The sequence below is a fragment of the Buteo buteo genome, chromosome 14, assembly GCF_964188355.1.
Source record: "Buteo buteo chromosome 14, bButBut1.hap1.1, whole genome shotgun sequence".
NCBI classification, from domain to species: domain Eukaryota; kingdom Metazoa; phylum Chordata; class Aves; order Accipitriformes; family Accipitridae; genus Buteo; species Buteo buteo.
The window spans coordinates 4,574,081-4,588,493 of NC_134184.1; the positions used below are offsets into that span (position 1 = coordinate 4,574,081).

The 14,413-nt window shown below is 42.4% G+C and overlaps 1 protein-coding gene across 4 annotated transcripts in view; it reads right to left on the reverse strand.

Moving 5' to 3' along the window:
- The window catches only part of CLYBL (citramalyl-CoA lyase), a 175,235-nt gene that overhangs the window by 72,889 nt on the left and 87,933 nt on the right, over positions 1–14,413 (reverse strand). For all 4 annotated transcript variants that reach the window (XM_075045918.1, XM_075045917.1, XM_075045922.1 and 1 more), the window contains one exon: positions 11,072–11,261. In XM_075045918.1, the coding sequence (XP_074902019.1) occupies positions 11,072–11,261 (190 nt within the window). The remainder of the gene's footprint in view (positions 1–11,071; positions 11,262–14,413) is intronic.

Consider the following 14,413-nt stretch of genomic DNA (forward strand, 5'->3'; position numbering starts at 1 on the left):
AAATCAATGCGTGGGCTAATGAATTACCAATTGTGGAGCCTTTTCCTACCCGGTGTATTTCTTTTGTATTTGAGGCAGAACATGGCCACTCCCAGATTTCATTTCTCATGCATATTTCACTCCATTTTGCCTTCCTGCAGTATTTGTGCCATTTATCTTGTCCTATATTCACTTTCCTTTTTTTTCCTACTTTTGGGAAAAGCATCTAATATCCCTGTAGCATTAGTTTTTCTTTGTTAATGTCAAAAAATGTTAATCCGTGAAGACTTGCTTCCTAGATAATGTTAATTCAGCTGCCAGTTTTATAATAGGATTATGCTTTCCAGGATTTAAAAATCCCACTTGTTAGCTACAAAACAGACTTCTACTAACAACTATAAAATCTAATTTAATCCCTATTGGCATTAACTAAATAGCTGAGGTATAATTTCTGTCTAGCTACACTTAACACCCTGCTATTGCCATAAATATATAAAATTCCCTTTGAAGTTATAAAAGAAACTGTTCAGTAGGATAAACAGGGTCTCATGAGTCCAATCATATGCTATCTCCAAGGCATAACAAATGTTGTTTACATATTGTAAGGATTTTGTGGACAGTTTATTTAAATAGATTCACCCATGTTTACATGTATTAATTTGCCCTTTTTCTCAAGAAAATGCAAACTAAATTATGATCTATAATTATTCTATTTAAAAATAATTGGTTAATGAGTGGAAGATTGGGTCTGTGTGGAATCAAAGTTTAAAATGTAACCAAATAACCTGGCTAAGATGGAAGAAAATACCCATTTGTTCAACATATCCCCTTTTAATGCACAATTGCATTGTGAAATCTTAGAAGATGAAGTTATCTCTAAGCCTGGCATAGGAGCAGCTATTCTGAGGCAATCTAGTAAGAGACTGTAACAAGTAAGGAGGAAAGAATGAGCAAGCCATGGTTTATAATCATCCTAAAATGAACAGCCAAGGTCTTTACAACCAGTTGCTCCCAAATGGGGAACACCACAAGGATTTACGGTCTTCTGGAGCTCAGTGATCAGAAATGAAGAAAAATATTTACAATTCTTTTCTCCCAATCTTGAAATAACTGGCAAGTACATTGTTCTGGAGAGGGTAGCCCTAACACACTGCAGTGAAAGAAGGACAGCAAAAAGAGCTATTACAGTGATCCACGGTAGACAGCACTATGTTATGCAGCCATTCAGGAGTTGAAACAGCAATCTCAGAGCAACCAAGCTGCTTTAAAGATAGAAATTGTAGTCAAACTCAGAAAACACTAAGATTTTTTATTTATCCTTTCAGAAAAGATGCACAGTGCTGATCAGACTCCACAGTCAGCTTATGCCTTTCCTTATTGACAAACAAGAAGACAGAGCATAATCTCCCTTATGATATTTGTAGCCAAAAGGAAAGTTGGGCAACCTCAGCAGAGCAGCTTACATTAACATCCAAATCTGCAGCATGCTGGATTTGAAGATGTGTGCATTTGTCTTTGGAGACAGATATACAACATGCTTCGGTCAATGCATTTAGATGTGCTAACAACTGCACATGCTCCATACATACATAAAAACCACTGCCAAAACAGCAGCTTTCACACATGGCTAGATGTTTTGACTTACCTGAAATGAAGAAAAAAACCTGGCATGTTTTTTGCTTCTTTGCAAAAGAATTCCTTAGTTAGACGCCCAAACTCTGGGCATGGCAATGTGTAACCTGGGGACACATTAAGAGATTTTGTGCCCCTAGAGCCTGCTGCTTACTACGTAGCCAGCAGAGCTATGCAGGTTTACATGTGAGTCAACAAATGCATGTACTTCCTAATGTCTGTCCCCATTTATTATGGCTTTTCCGACAGGGACGAGAAAAATCACAAGAGTTGCGTATTGTGTTCTATTCTGGTATGTGAGTGCGCAATGAATTCATGGCTCTGGATGCTCTCCAGTTTCAGTAAGCCAAAGATGTGTTTTTGTAGCTATTTTGGATACCAGCCTGTTCCATGAAAGTGTATTCTTTTGGTGTATAAAGCACTGTTTAACGTACAGTCTTTTCACAATTCAGAGAAAAAAGTAATTCATAGAATATGTAAAAACCAGGGCTTTAGAGAATTGTAATCCATGTGTTTTGTCTTCTGTTGAACAGAGATAAATTACTCCACTCTAAGTCGAAGGGATGTCATAGCATGGACTTAGTTCATGGTGGAAATAAAAGGCTGGGTTTAGATGGTTCTATGCTTATTTTGGGAATGGTGTGTTCTGCAACTAGCATGACACATGTGCCTTCAGTTCAATATGTAGTCGTGCATAGGAGGAAGAAGCTCAAACTCCTGAAGGGCTTAATCCTGAATTACTCATTTAGACACAAATGTCCTTAATTCATTGTGAAATGTTATCTGAATAAGGACTGCAGAATCTGCAGCATCATAACTATTGTGGACTCCTGCTAACTGGACATACAGTGGAAGGAAATGAGGCATAGGTACTGGTGGTTTAGCTCCCACCACTGAATGCTAGGATCCTTTTCTCTGGTTTCCAGAGGAATATTAGATGAAACCAAAGGTACAGAGGTTAAATACCATGCTTTCAGCTGACACCTGCCAAGGTTCCCAAGCCTAGCCATGGCCACACACATCCTCACCCTCATCTGCAACTTCCATGCGTATGGCTACGCTGTTCCTCCATCTGACATCAAAAATTCTTTTCCCTTACACAGCATCCCACCACAGTTCCTTGTTTTGCTACCTAATAATACTACTAAACCCCAGGTAAACAGGTAATGCTTAAACAGTTTGGTAAAATAAACCACAGATTTTGCCCATAATCTTCTGAGGATCTCTAAGGTTCCCCCCGCTCCTCACCATCCTGGGACAGGTCCAGCTTTGATGGCACCAATGCACTGGGGCAAGTACTATGCATTTCCACCTTCCCTTACCTACCTCTCTTACCTAAATCAGACCAAAGGTCCACTAGACCACTACCTTGACTGTGACTGTAGAGATACCTCGCAGAAAAGTTTATCAAAGAGGGCAAGTGCTGTATTCTCTGCATGTCCTACTGCTTTCTGATCCATGTCCCTGTTAATGGGGTCTGTGGGTTTCCTCATGTTTGGCCTGCCTCTCTGTTTCAAAATGTGGCCCTTGCAATGTGGAAGAATAAGCAGGACAATAGAAACTTGGACATACAATCACGTTCCTCTGCCTGCTCATGGCCAACGAAAAAGCAAAGGAGACCTGGAGCAAATGGTGTTGAGTGCTGAGAACCCCTGTGACTGCGATCTGGGCAGTACCTTTATGTTTTCCTCACTCCCAGTACCATTGCAACCTTGACAACACAACCCAACACATGGCTCTGCATGCAAACAAAAGTCTGCCCAAATTTGATCCAACGGATTGTTTCTAAGCTACACGTGTATACTGAACTTTTTGTATTGGCTTGATCTCCTGTAGCACACTTGAAACTCAACGGCTCCCTTCAAGCTAAGTGCTAGATGAGCAGTGGCTGTGCAGCCAGGTCCTTCCTAATATGAAAACAGATGAAATATATTGAAAACTGGTCCAGAAATGTGTAGCAATACATGACTTCCAGTCCTGCAATTAGCCTTCGATACCCAGCTGTGCTGAGGAGCCTGAGGACAGTGGACTACACACAGAGTTGAAGTACTGTGAATTCCAAGTCCATACAAACATTAACTATATGTTTTAAAATATTTTCCCAGGTCTATTAATGTATTTCTGCCTGAAATCCCTGTTAATACTGAGCCAAGACATTTTCCCTAAGTTTCTAGACACCGTTCTGTCAGCAGTAATAGATATATCAGAACATGTCCAAGTCAAACTTAATTGGGTACATCTGAATCAGTGGAAAAGAAATAACTGGCAATTCAAAGGCTCTGCTCGAAGAGACACAGGCATTACTGAGCTCATTAAGAAGAAAATTGCTGAATATTGTGATCGTCCTTATGAATCCTCAAATCTTCATGTAAGGAAGATGATTGGCTTGTAGAGTAAAACAATAGGAACAAAAACTTATTGTCACAGTTACCACTCAGGAGTGGCAGTTCTTCCAGGACCATGGTGGGATTAATAAGGAAATGAAAACACTTTACAACTTTCATAAAAATGTATATTCATCAGAACTCTTCAAGGATCAAAAAGGCCTTGCAGAGTTTCACTGTACAGTTCAGCTTCCCTACAATAAACCAGAGAGATTTTGGACTCCCCAATTCCTACAGAAGAAATTTCCCATGCTACTGAGAATTTTAATAATGGCAAGCCACTGGGGAAAGCAGCATTCCCATTTTAATTTTGTGCATCTTTTGAAGAGAAGTCACCCTACTATGCGCCTGTGTACATTTAATCATTCTCTACACACTTTATCAGCAAGCCTTCTCCCTGTAGGAGGAATACAATTAGGTACAGTACTAATTTGTTATAAATAAAGCAAAGACCTGGTAAAATAACCTAGTTATCAATGTTTCATGCAACTGTGCCTATGAAGTACTAGCTAACATTCTCACTATGAGCCTAGAGAAATACCTGCGGCATTGATAAATCCTAACCAACTTGGCTTTATTAAAAAAAAAAGATTATCATCACATAATACAGGAAAACTGTTGATTTTAATTGAAGTAGCTAGAGATTTATGGAAACCAACTGCAGCTTTTTTCCACTGATACTGTAAAAGCCTTCAATAAGATCAATAAGGAAATGCATTTCAATAAGGAAAGCCTAGGATTTTTTTGTATACCACGCTGACCCATTTTATGTATTTATCTCCACTCCCAAATTTAGTTGAAGTGTTATTTTACATGCAAGAGCCTCTTCTCATCAGTGATAAGGAATAAAAAGGTCAGAAGGCCTCAGATTAGGGGAAAAATGGTAGGCAAGGATGCTCTCTTGCCAGCGTGCTGTTTGTTCTGACCCCAGGATCAGATCACTGGAGAGGTGGAGGAGGCATTCTCATGGAGAGAAATCTCCATAAAATCAGCATGTATGCGGATGATCTGCTCTTAACTGTAATGAACCCAGAGTCATCTCTTACATATGCGTTATTCATAACGGAACAGTTTGAAAAGTGGTCAGGCTTTAATCCTATTTTTAAAAACAGACGATTCAAAAGAATTAATTGATTTTTTTTTCTTCCATGGCACAGCACAGCAATGATCTTTTAAGTGGCTACAAGATATTAAGTAGGAACAAAATTGTGCTATGACCCTAAGAGGCCATGCTGCGGATAAGCAAAATAGGTCCTTCCCTATCCATCCTCTTAGCCCAACCGAGCTTCCCCTCACTGCTGAGGGGAGCAGGGAAAACAGAAGAGGCTCAGGGGCTGCTATTTCCCCTCTTGAGGAAGGGACATGAGGAAAGGACAGAGCTAAGGCTTCCTCTTCCCCAGCTTCTCTCGCTCAAGTGCTGGAGGAGAGAGCAACTTCCTTCCAGAAGAGACAAAGCGATACAGTCACGATTCACAGCAAAAAAGACTTAGGAGCTTAAACCCTAATTGGTCCTATGTCGTTTTACAGTGCAGCCCTGGATATCAATAACTTTTATTGGATGAATGAGATCTATTTAGTGCCAGAGGAACAACAATAAAATTTCCTATTTTCAAGTGTTTTGTGCCAGAGAACCGCACAGACATTTCCCAGCCATGTGTACACTCCAAGGGATTGCTTTTACACCTCTGATACAAAAAAGGTGAGGAGGAACATGGGATTTTGTTTTGATTCTTAATTATAACACTGGCATTCCCCATGGAAAGAGAAGGCCAAATCCTAGCCCCTTAAAAATTTGCCTGAGATGATAATTTTCAAAGGTCATCTTTGGCAGAAGGGACTGTGCCCTGCCTGGCCTGATGGCACACTAAAGGCAGCTACAGAGTAAGGTGCTGTATATCCCAATTATTTAAAACCACCCTACTGACCTCAGTGAAGATAAAGCCACTAATAGCACTGGTTTTGAGGCATCAAAATGCTCTGAAACTCTTGTCAAGGACTCAGAAAGAGGCATAAACACTACAGTAGCAGCTCCAACTGGTCTTTTGCTAGGCTGGCCTGGCAGCTAACACCTCCTGGATGCTCTGAAGAATAGCAGCACTGAAGACAGGATCCTGCTGAAAAAAATGCTTTTCTAGAAAACTCCTGTAAGGGTGGTAACCTTATAAGACCTATGGGAACTAAACACGAAATCACAGCCCCCTCTGCCCTTGGAAAATGAAAGCACTGCCATGGAAATCTTCCGTTCTCCATCAGGAGAAGGAAACTTTTCCACCTGATAAGAGGTTCACCTGGCATGGAAGCACAGTGGGTAATGCAACTCTACAGAGAAAGCTATACCAGGGAGTGCTGGCTTGGCTGAGAGCCCTTGAGATATCTTCAGACAGCTCAGCTCCTACACAGAGACCTCTCAATGGCATAACATGCAATTCAGCTTACTGGCTTATATGACTTGGTCAAGCACATTGATGCAGCCATCTTTTTTATTTTTTTTCTTTTTTACAATTAAAATGAAAGAATATTCAGGCCTTCTCCTGTGAAGAGCTAAAATAGATGCAGCCTATTTTTGTACCATTTTACAAAAAGTCCCTAGAGTGTGATGTATTTGCAACATATCAACACTGCAATCTGTATTATTTCTATTTTTATAGTTTTAGAACTTCTATTTGAACTGTTCACTTAAAAATATTGCCAAGTGAGCCATTCTGAGTAATTTCTTTAAAATGTATAGCAACACTGGAGAAACTTTACATGTACATTAGTGGGGAAGAGCTCTTCACCCGCGAATTCCCTTTAGTAGTATTCAGTTCTCCCCCCAACCAAAACCTAAATTTCTGTTGTAGAAATTCCCAACATCTCACAGAGTCAGACACCTGGAGACATAGCTGACAGTCCACACCATGTGACACTATGCATCTGAACCTCTAAAAAAAGCGTGTGGAGCCCCAACCAGGATTTGAAGTCAGCATGACTAGTAGGATATGTTCAGCAAGACCAAAGCTAACTTTTAAAAGAAGGCTGAAATTTTCAGCAACACTGGGATATCTTCCTACCATCTTCCCTATTCTGAATTTTTTAAGACCTCCTGCAGCTCTGTCCAGTCCCAAAGGGGTTGCAAAAGCTCCTTGTGTCCTACTCATACCAGGATCAGCTTTCACCCTACTTGCAGGCTCAGTATTCAGCATACTATAACTTTGCTTTTTAGCCATTTCTTCCCACTGGTTCCCCTCAGAAAATTTGCTGAGGAATTTTCTCCTTGCGAACTTCTTGCTGCAAGGTGATTTTTTTTCAATTTAGTCAAAATATCAACTAGAAAAAAAGACTGAAAAGAAGGTGATGTCAACAGATGATACCTGAAATCACAGTCACTGCTGTAACTCTTGAAGGTAAGAAATGCAGACACCAAAATGGTATGCATATTAGGGTATGGATATGGGTATGGGCTCCATTCTTCTGGTGCTCTCTGTGAGCCATTACAAAACATAATTGTGGGTGGAGGGCACAGGGGAAGATATCTTCCAAAATTTCTTTGAGAGAAAATATTGTATAGAAAACTGTTAAAACTTTTTAATTTAGACTACAAATGTTATCAGTTTCACTTATAGGAAGTTCATCTTCCTTGTTTCCCTCTAAATGAGGAAGCAAAGGGAGCTGCTGACATTCCAGATTATTGATCTCTCCAAATATAACTTAATCCTAATACAATCCACAGAGCATCTTGTTAAAATAGACTTGTTAAGATGTGGTTCAAACTTGCTGCTTGGATTTGATGCAAGTGAAGGCCTTCTGTAGACGGGTAGGTTTGGCTCATGGCACTGTGAACCTTCAACCAGGTCCTGATTTTCCCAAGCCCTAACATTTCTGCAGCAGTTTCAAGAAAATCCATACGTAGCATTTTTAGTGATACAAAACACAGCAATAAGTAGTCACATTCATCAGTACTATTCATTTTAAGAATAATGATTAAATGACAGACTCAGTGTTGCTGTTTCCCAGTGGTTATTTTTTCTCAGTTTGAGATGACCCATTTGCAATGGGCCAGTGAATACTGTACTTCATGCATGTTTATGACATATCTTTCACACAAAGTCTCCGAACACCTCAGAAACATTAATAAATTAAGCTGCAAGAGCAATAATAATTGCAGCTTCACATTCACAGAACCTAAGTCTCAAAGTCTTCCTGAGTATCTGTGGCAGATCTAAAAATGAAATTCAATCTTCCAATCACTTTGAACAACACTTTACTACTAGATCATGCAATCACACGGTCTAATTCAGGTTGGAAGGGACCTCAGGAGACTACCTCGTCCATCCGCCTCCTCAAAGCAGGGCTAACTGCTGCTCTACACCAGGTTGCTCATGGCTTCATCCAGCCAAGGCTTGAATACCCCCACCGAGGGAGGATGCACCACCGCTCTGGACAACCTCTTCCAGCATCTGGCCACCTGCGTGGGGAAGATTTTTTCCCCTTGTCCCCAGTCAGCATCTCCCCTCGTGCAACCTGTGGCCTTTGCTCTTGCCCTGGTGCTGAGCTCCTCGGAGAAGAGCCTGGCTCTGCCACCCACCCTCAGGCTCCCCTCAGGCAGCAAAGCCTCCGTCAAGGCCCAGCTCAGCCGTCTCTTCTCCAGCATGACCAAACCCCGCTCCTCAGCCTCTCCTCCTGCGCCGTGACCACCTTGGTGGCCCTTCCCGGGCTCCCTCCCATTGCTCGCTCTCTCTCTTGTCCCGGAGCCCACAGCTGGGCACAGCTCCCCCTCCCCGGGAGACCCTCAAAAGCCAAGTGGAGAGGAGGGACCCCTCTCCTGGACGTGCCGGCTGCACCCGTGCCAGCACAGCCCGGGAGGTGGTCGGCCCCCTTTGCTGCGAGGCTCCAGCGCTGACCCGGTCCAGCTTGCCGTAAAACAGCACCCAGGGTCTTTTTGGCTGAGGTGCCCCCAGGGAGTCACCCCCCCAGCCTGTACTGGTGCGGGGGGTTACCCCAGCCTGGCGCTGGGACTTTGTGTTTACTTTTGTTGGACTTTATTACATTTCTGTCAAGTCGTTCCTCCAACTGTAAAGCCCCATCCGAGGAGCAGCTCTGCCCTCCAGCATATCAGCTGTACCCCGGCGTGTCCTGTCTGGTCACACAGACCATCTTATTTAAATAGACCCGAACTTCATCCTCCCCTACTGTGGCTGCTACCTCCGTCTCCCAAGTTTTGCTTCTAGGAGATGACCTCGGAGGCCTGAGAGCAGACTCAGACAGTAAGGCTTCATGGAGCAGTGGGTCCACACTTTCCCTGGTTTTCCTTCCCATTTTTGCTGCTGATGCACTCGTAGTAGTCATTCTTGTTGTCCTGCTCACCCGTCACCAGTTCAAATTCCAGCCAAACTTTGACCTTCCTCGTTCTGCCCCTACGTGCCCCGACCACACTCCTGTGTTGCTCTTTGGTAGCCTGTCCCCACTTCTAACTCCTGACTGCTTCCTTTTTGCATTTAAGCTCAGTCAGGGGCTCATCTGTTGTCTCAAGTTCCTATTACAGATTTTCCCCCTGATTTGATTTCTTTGAAATATTTCACCCAGTGGCATAACTCCCCTTCACTTCAACAGAGCTAGAATTTTACCACCCTTTAGAAATTACTACTATTAACTTTGTCATCTTGATCATCAAATTTTGTTTTGCTGTCATCCTCTATTACAAATAGGTGCTTCAGCTATAAATTATTTGTTTGATATAATTAAGCTGCACCTAAAAATACTACAGTTTAATACCCAATTGCGTCTTGCATCATCTTACTGCAGCAGCCTCCCAGATATGACCTAAAAAATACTAATTCACTGTGACAGCAGGTATGATCTTAGTCTTCCACACAGAATTTTAGCAACTGGAAGATGTTTTCCAACTGTCTTCAGCAGTACACGTGAACGTTCAGCAATGCTATTTTCACTTTTCAGATCTAAAATAGATATATGCAAACTTTGTAAACTTTTTTCTTTCCAACATACGTGTAAAGAGCTGAAGATTAAAGAGGGCACTATCCAAGAGAGTCCTTCTGGAAAGCATTAACCCCCAAGAAACAGAAGAGAATAAAATTTTGTCCACATTTTTGAGAGGATATGGGAAAATTTTCAAGCCTATTTTCATAACTTCCTGGACAACACATTCGTACTGAAACCCTAAACACTGTTTGCTGGAGTTGAAGCACTGTAACATGGATAGGAAAACCGACAAATACAAAAATCATATGATGGCAAACTTACATTCCTGTTGAGAAATAGCTTTCACTAGGAAACATTTACACCAGTTTCTCATAATTATTGTTTAAGATGGTGGACTGGGCAGTGTTAGGTTTATGGTTGGACTCATTCTTAAAGGTCTTTTCCAACCTAAATGATTCTATGATTCTGAGACGTGAAACATTTTAAAATTGTTATCTTCATATATTTAAAAATTTTGCTTGCAAACAAAACTGAATGCATGCTAGATCATTCTCTCTTCTTTCACAATTCAATGTCAACGAAAACTTGGCACTGGTACTTGACACATCTACATCTATCTCCCGCTCTGCTCTCCAGCCCTGCTTTCTTGCAGCTCCTTCAGTCTGAACTGCCCTCCAAACCCTGGTACACTCGTGTTCTAACTTCTCCTTCCTTCAGAAACACCCCTAACAGCGTTTCTTCCAAATGCTGTTTTCCACACAATCTGAAGATACTTTCGTTTCAACAACAAACCCCCCACCTGGTGATTCCAATAAAACTCTTTCTTTCCTGCTTCTCTTCGCACAGACCATTTCCTCCCCTTCCCTAAGAAATATGCAGCAATAATAATAGTATCTCCCACTCTTCTGTGACGAGAGCTTACAGCCAGCTCCGTATTCCTTCAGAACTCCCTCCCCACTTACTCACACGGGATCTCTTTCAGTTCTGGGTAAGCAGATTTTCCCAACGCCTTCACAAAGCCTATCACTGTTACACTATTTTGTTTATCTTAAGATTTATCTTTGTCTCTCTGGTTGTCACTTCCCCAAGGCAAAGGCAATGTCTTTCCACAAGTTCTCTTTAGCACTGATTATATCACACAGATAATTTAAAATTACCTTTCTGTTCAGAGCCACGCCATCTTCACAGTCCAGCACCGCACAATCTACATTTAGTGATGGGATTTTTCGTATCTTCTTTTCATCATCTGCAGGTACATACAGCACAGCTCGCCTGGGAACGTACTTGTGAGATGATGCAAAGCGATAACTAAGCTTAGGAACACCAGCTGGCAGGGGAGAATCCACCCTGTAAAGGATATTGTTGAAATTAGACTCTTGGCTACAATGCTGTAAAGAATAATTGACTATATTTTAAAAGAGGAATGTTCCTACCTAGATAGTGCCTGATTTGGGGTTATTTATGTTTTTTTTTTTCCTTAGGAAGACTCAAGTTAGGGAGATATCAGTATTACAATTAATTACAGTATGAAACTCCAAAACAACTATGTTCAACAGAAGTTGCAAACTTAAATACTCAGAACTGAAGAACTGCCATGGCTGAGGTTATCCATTCCGCCTTAATTACACTGCCTGTTCTGTGCACTACAGCAAGTATTAAATACAGAAGGGGGGTGGTGGTGGTTTTTCCCCTGTCATAGGACTCCTCCATAGACTGGAGGTTGTGCTGGGAACGGAGCAGGACTGCTTTAGAGAGGGGGCTGCTATCTGCCACGTTTGCTCCAGGAGCTGGACGGCATGCTGTGAATGAAGCTGGGGTGTTGGTTAAAACAAACATGAGTTTGTGCCGTTGATTTTGCAACCTTAGCGTTATATCAACAGACGTATTTGCATGCAAATTTTAAATAAGCAAAATGGATGGAGGGAGAAACAAGGAAAACAGGAACGAAAACCCCACGTAATGTGGAACTTCACTAATCCCAACATGTCCTCTCAGAAGCCTCCAGACCTTCAGATCCACAGCACAGACTTCCAATCACAGCTTATAAACCCACCAGCATCATCAGCAGGTTGTCTGCTGCGGTGCTTTTTAAAATTTATAAGAAGTGCTTTGTGCACCACGCTTCTCAGTGGCTTGAGTGGGTGGCATCCGTATGGCCCGTAGGCGTTGGGTTTGTGGTGGTCTCCACCCCGTGCTGGTGATCGCGGTGAGGGACCAGCTAACCCACCCCGAGCGCAAGCTGGGTTGGTGCACTCGGAGGCAGTGGGGCTGCTGGGGGAGGCTGCCCTTGAGCGCGGTAGGGAGCTTGCTTTGCTCCATTATTACAAGCACAGAGAAATAAATTGCAGAGGGTGCCGCTGTGTTTCATGGCCTTCCAAAAAAAAACCCCACCCTTGCCTGCTCCTGTTCCTCCCCGTTTCACGCTGTACCCCCGAGCCCTATTCTGCTACATCAAAAATGAGGACAAAGTAATACAATTTGCCTTCATACTCGGAGCACAAGTCACTTATGCCACACAATAATCCTACCATATAACACCATTATGCATTATCATGTATATTATTCAGCACTTTGAATAAAGGAAAGCTTTTCTAGCACCATGCTGAACATGTCATTATCGCATCATGTCAGGGACCCATGCATTTTCCTATGCCCTTCATAATAATGCTTCCCAAGTTGCTGCACTTGGATGACACACAGCTACACGTGCATGTGGGTTTTCTTCAAAGTGAACATGACTAACACTCGCAAACACTTGGAAATGAGTTCAGTGAATTGAAATCAGAACTGATGTGGTGTGTCGCTGACAGACCACTAAGATATTTGCCTTTCTAAGCTAACCCCGTTGAAGAACCCTCTCTTCCCCTCAAGTGTGCACCCTAAAAGTGGAATATAAGCCTTGGGTTAAAAATATGAAGAAAGCTTCTATCACATTTTATCTCAGTAAAATAAATCGAAAAAGACAACTATTTCACCATCTCCTCTGCTGTGTCTCTGCACGTTCTGGGTAGACCCACTTTATGAGCCCACAAAACCCTGCGCTGCCAGACTCTTCTTTGTAATATGCCTGGTAATGCTTAATTCAGCCTAAGAAATGAGGCAGTTTTGCTGTTAAACAGAAACGACACCCCTTTTTCTTACAAGTGCCAGTGCTACCCTTGTTAATAAATCTTTATCTCTAACAGCAACAGCTTCAAGACTTAGGTGGTGGAGGTCCTGACAACACCTGGAGACATGCAACTGAGATCCACTGAGTCTCTCCTAAGTACCCTCTTTGCCCCTCTCTCACGAGCCACTTCATGTCCCCCACCTCGTGTTGAAGTGGGGATGGTAACACAACTTGTGGCAACTCAAGTGGCTGCTGGTTAAATCCACTTAATCCCATTTTCTTGCAGTAGTGCACTTTGGGAGAGCAAGGAGGAGGTGGAAGAGTGGTTTATCTCAAATGGAAAGAGGAGGGTCTTTTTTCAGTGTGACACAGAGGTCAATAAAGAAGTCTGCAGTCCTTCACTAAACATATGAGGGGACAAAAGTGATTAGTTTCTATTCTCTTTCTCTGATGGCTTCAACCCCGTAGTTCCCAAAGGCACAAAGGAGTCAAAGAGCTCAGCCCATTAATAGTTAACTCCAGCCTAGAGCCAAGCAGTCCCTGAAGCACCCTTAATGACTGTTTCTCACCAACCCTCCAACCCGCCAGAAACCTGATAGACGTGGCTAACACCATAGTCTCAGAGCACGCTGAGATGAGGTGCACCTCCTGTCACACAGGTTTCCTAGGATTTCTTCTGGGCTGCCATCGAACCAAGGGCTGTTGGACCAGCCGGTTTCCTTCTCGCTGCTGCAAGGACCACAAAGGCGGCTCTGCTCTGCATACCACGCACAACGGCGTGTAGTATCGTGTAGGTAAAGCTGTCGTTACCCCCAGACCAGGTTTAGTCAGGTGTCACCGTTTAGGTCTATGAACATTTGTTTAGATGGGGGAGCAGTATGGCTTCCCCATCAGACTGCCTGACTCCGAAGAAATGGTAGATTTTATCCATTAAAATATCATCACCTAACAGGCTTAATGTTAGAAATACTTTCGCCCGGTGGCTATTGGTATCTCCTCCTCAGCTAATCAACTTTGTAGCCACATAGGCCCAAAACACAGGTTTCTCAGGACACAGATTATTATAAAAATATACTGCCAATGTGTCAAATTATTAGTCTTATGGAACATTTTAGCAAGTTGAAGAAGCAATAATTTTTTCAAGAGGTATGGCCAGAAAAAAAATAATGTATGGGAGGAACCGGTGTCAGTGGACCAACACAGCATTCTTCTCCTTTCAAAACAAAGAGCTCTAGAAATGCACATGTAAAATAAGAGTTTTCAACAAGTATGCTTAGGTGTGACTGCAGTAAATGTTTTCATGTGCTATTATTTTGACATATATTCTTAAAAAATCATCGTCTGTTCTCACCGTGCATTTTCCTTGCATAGTCATATTTTATGTTCTACA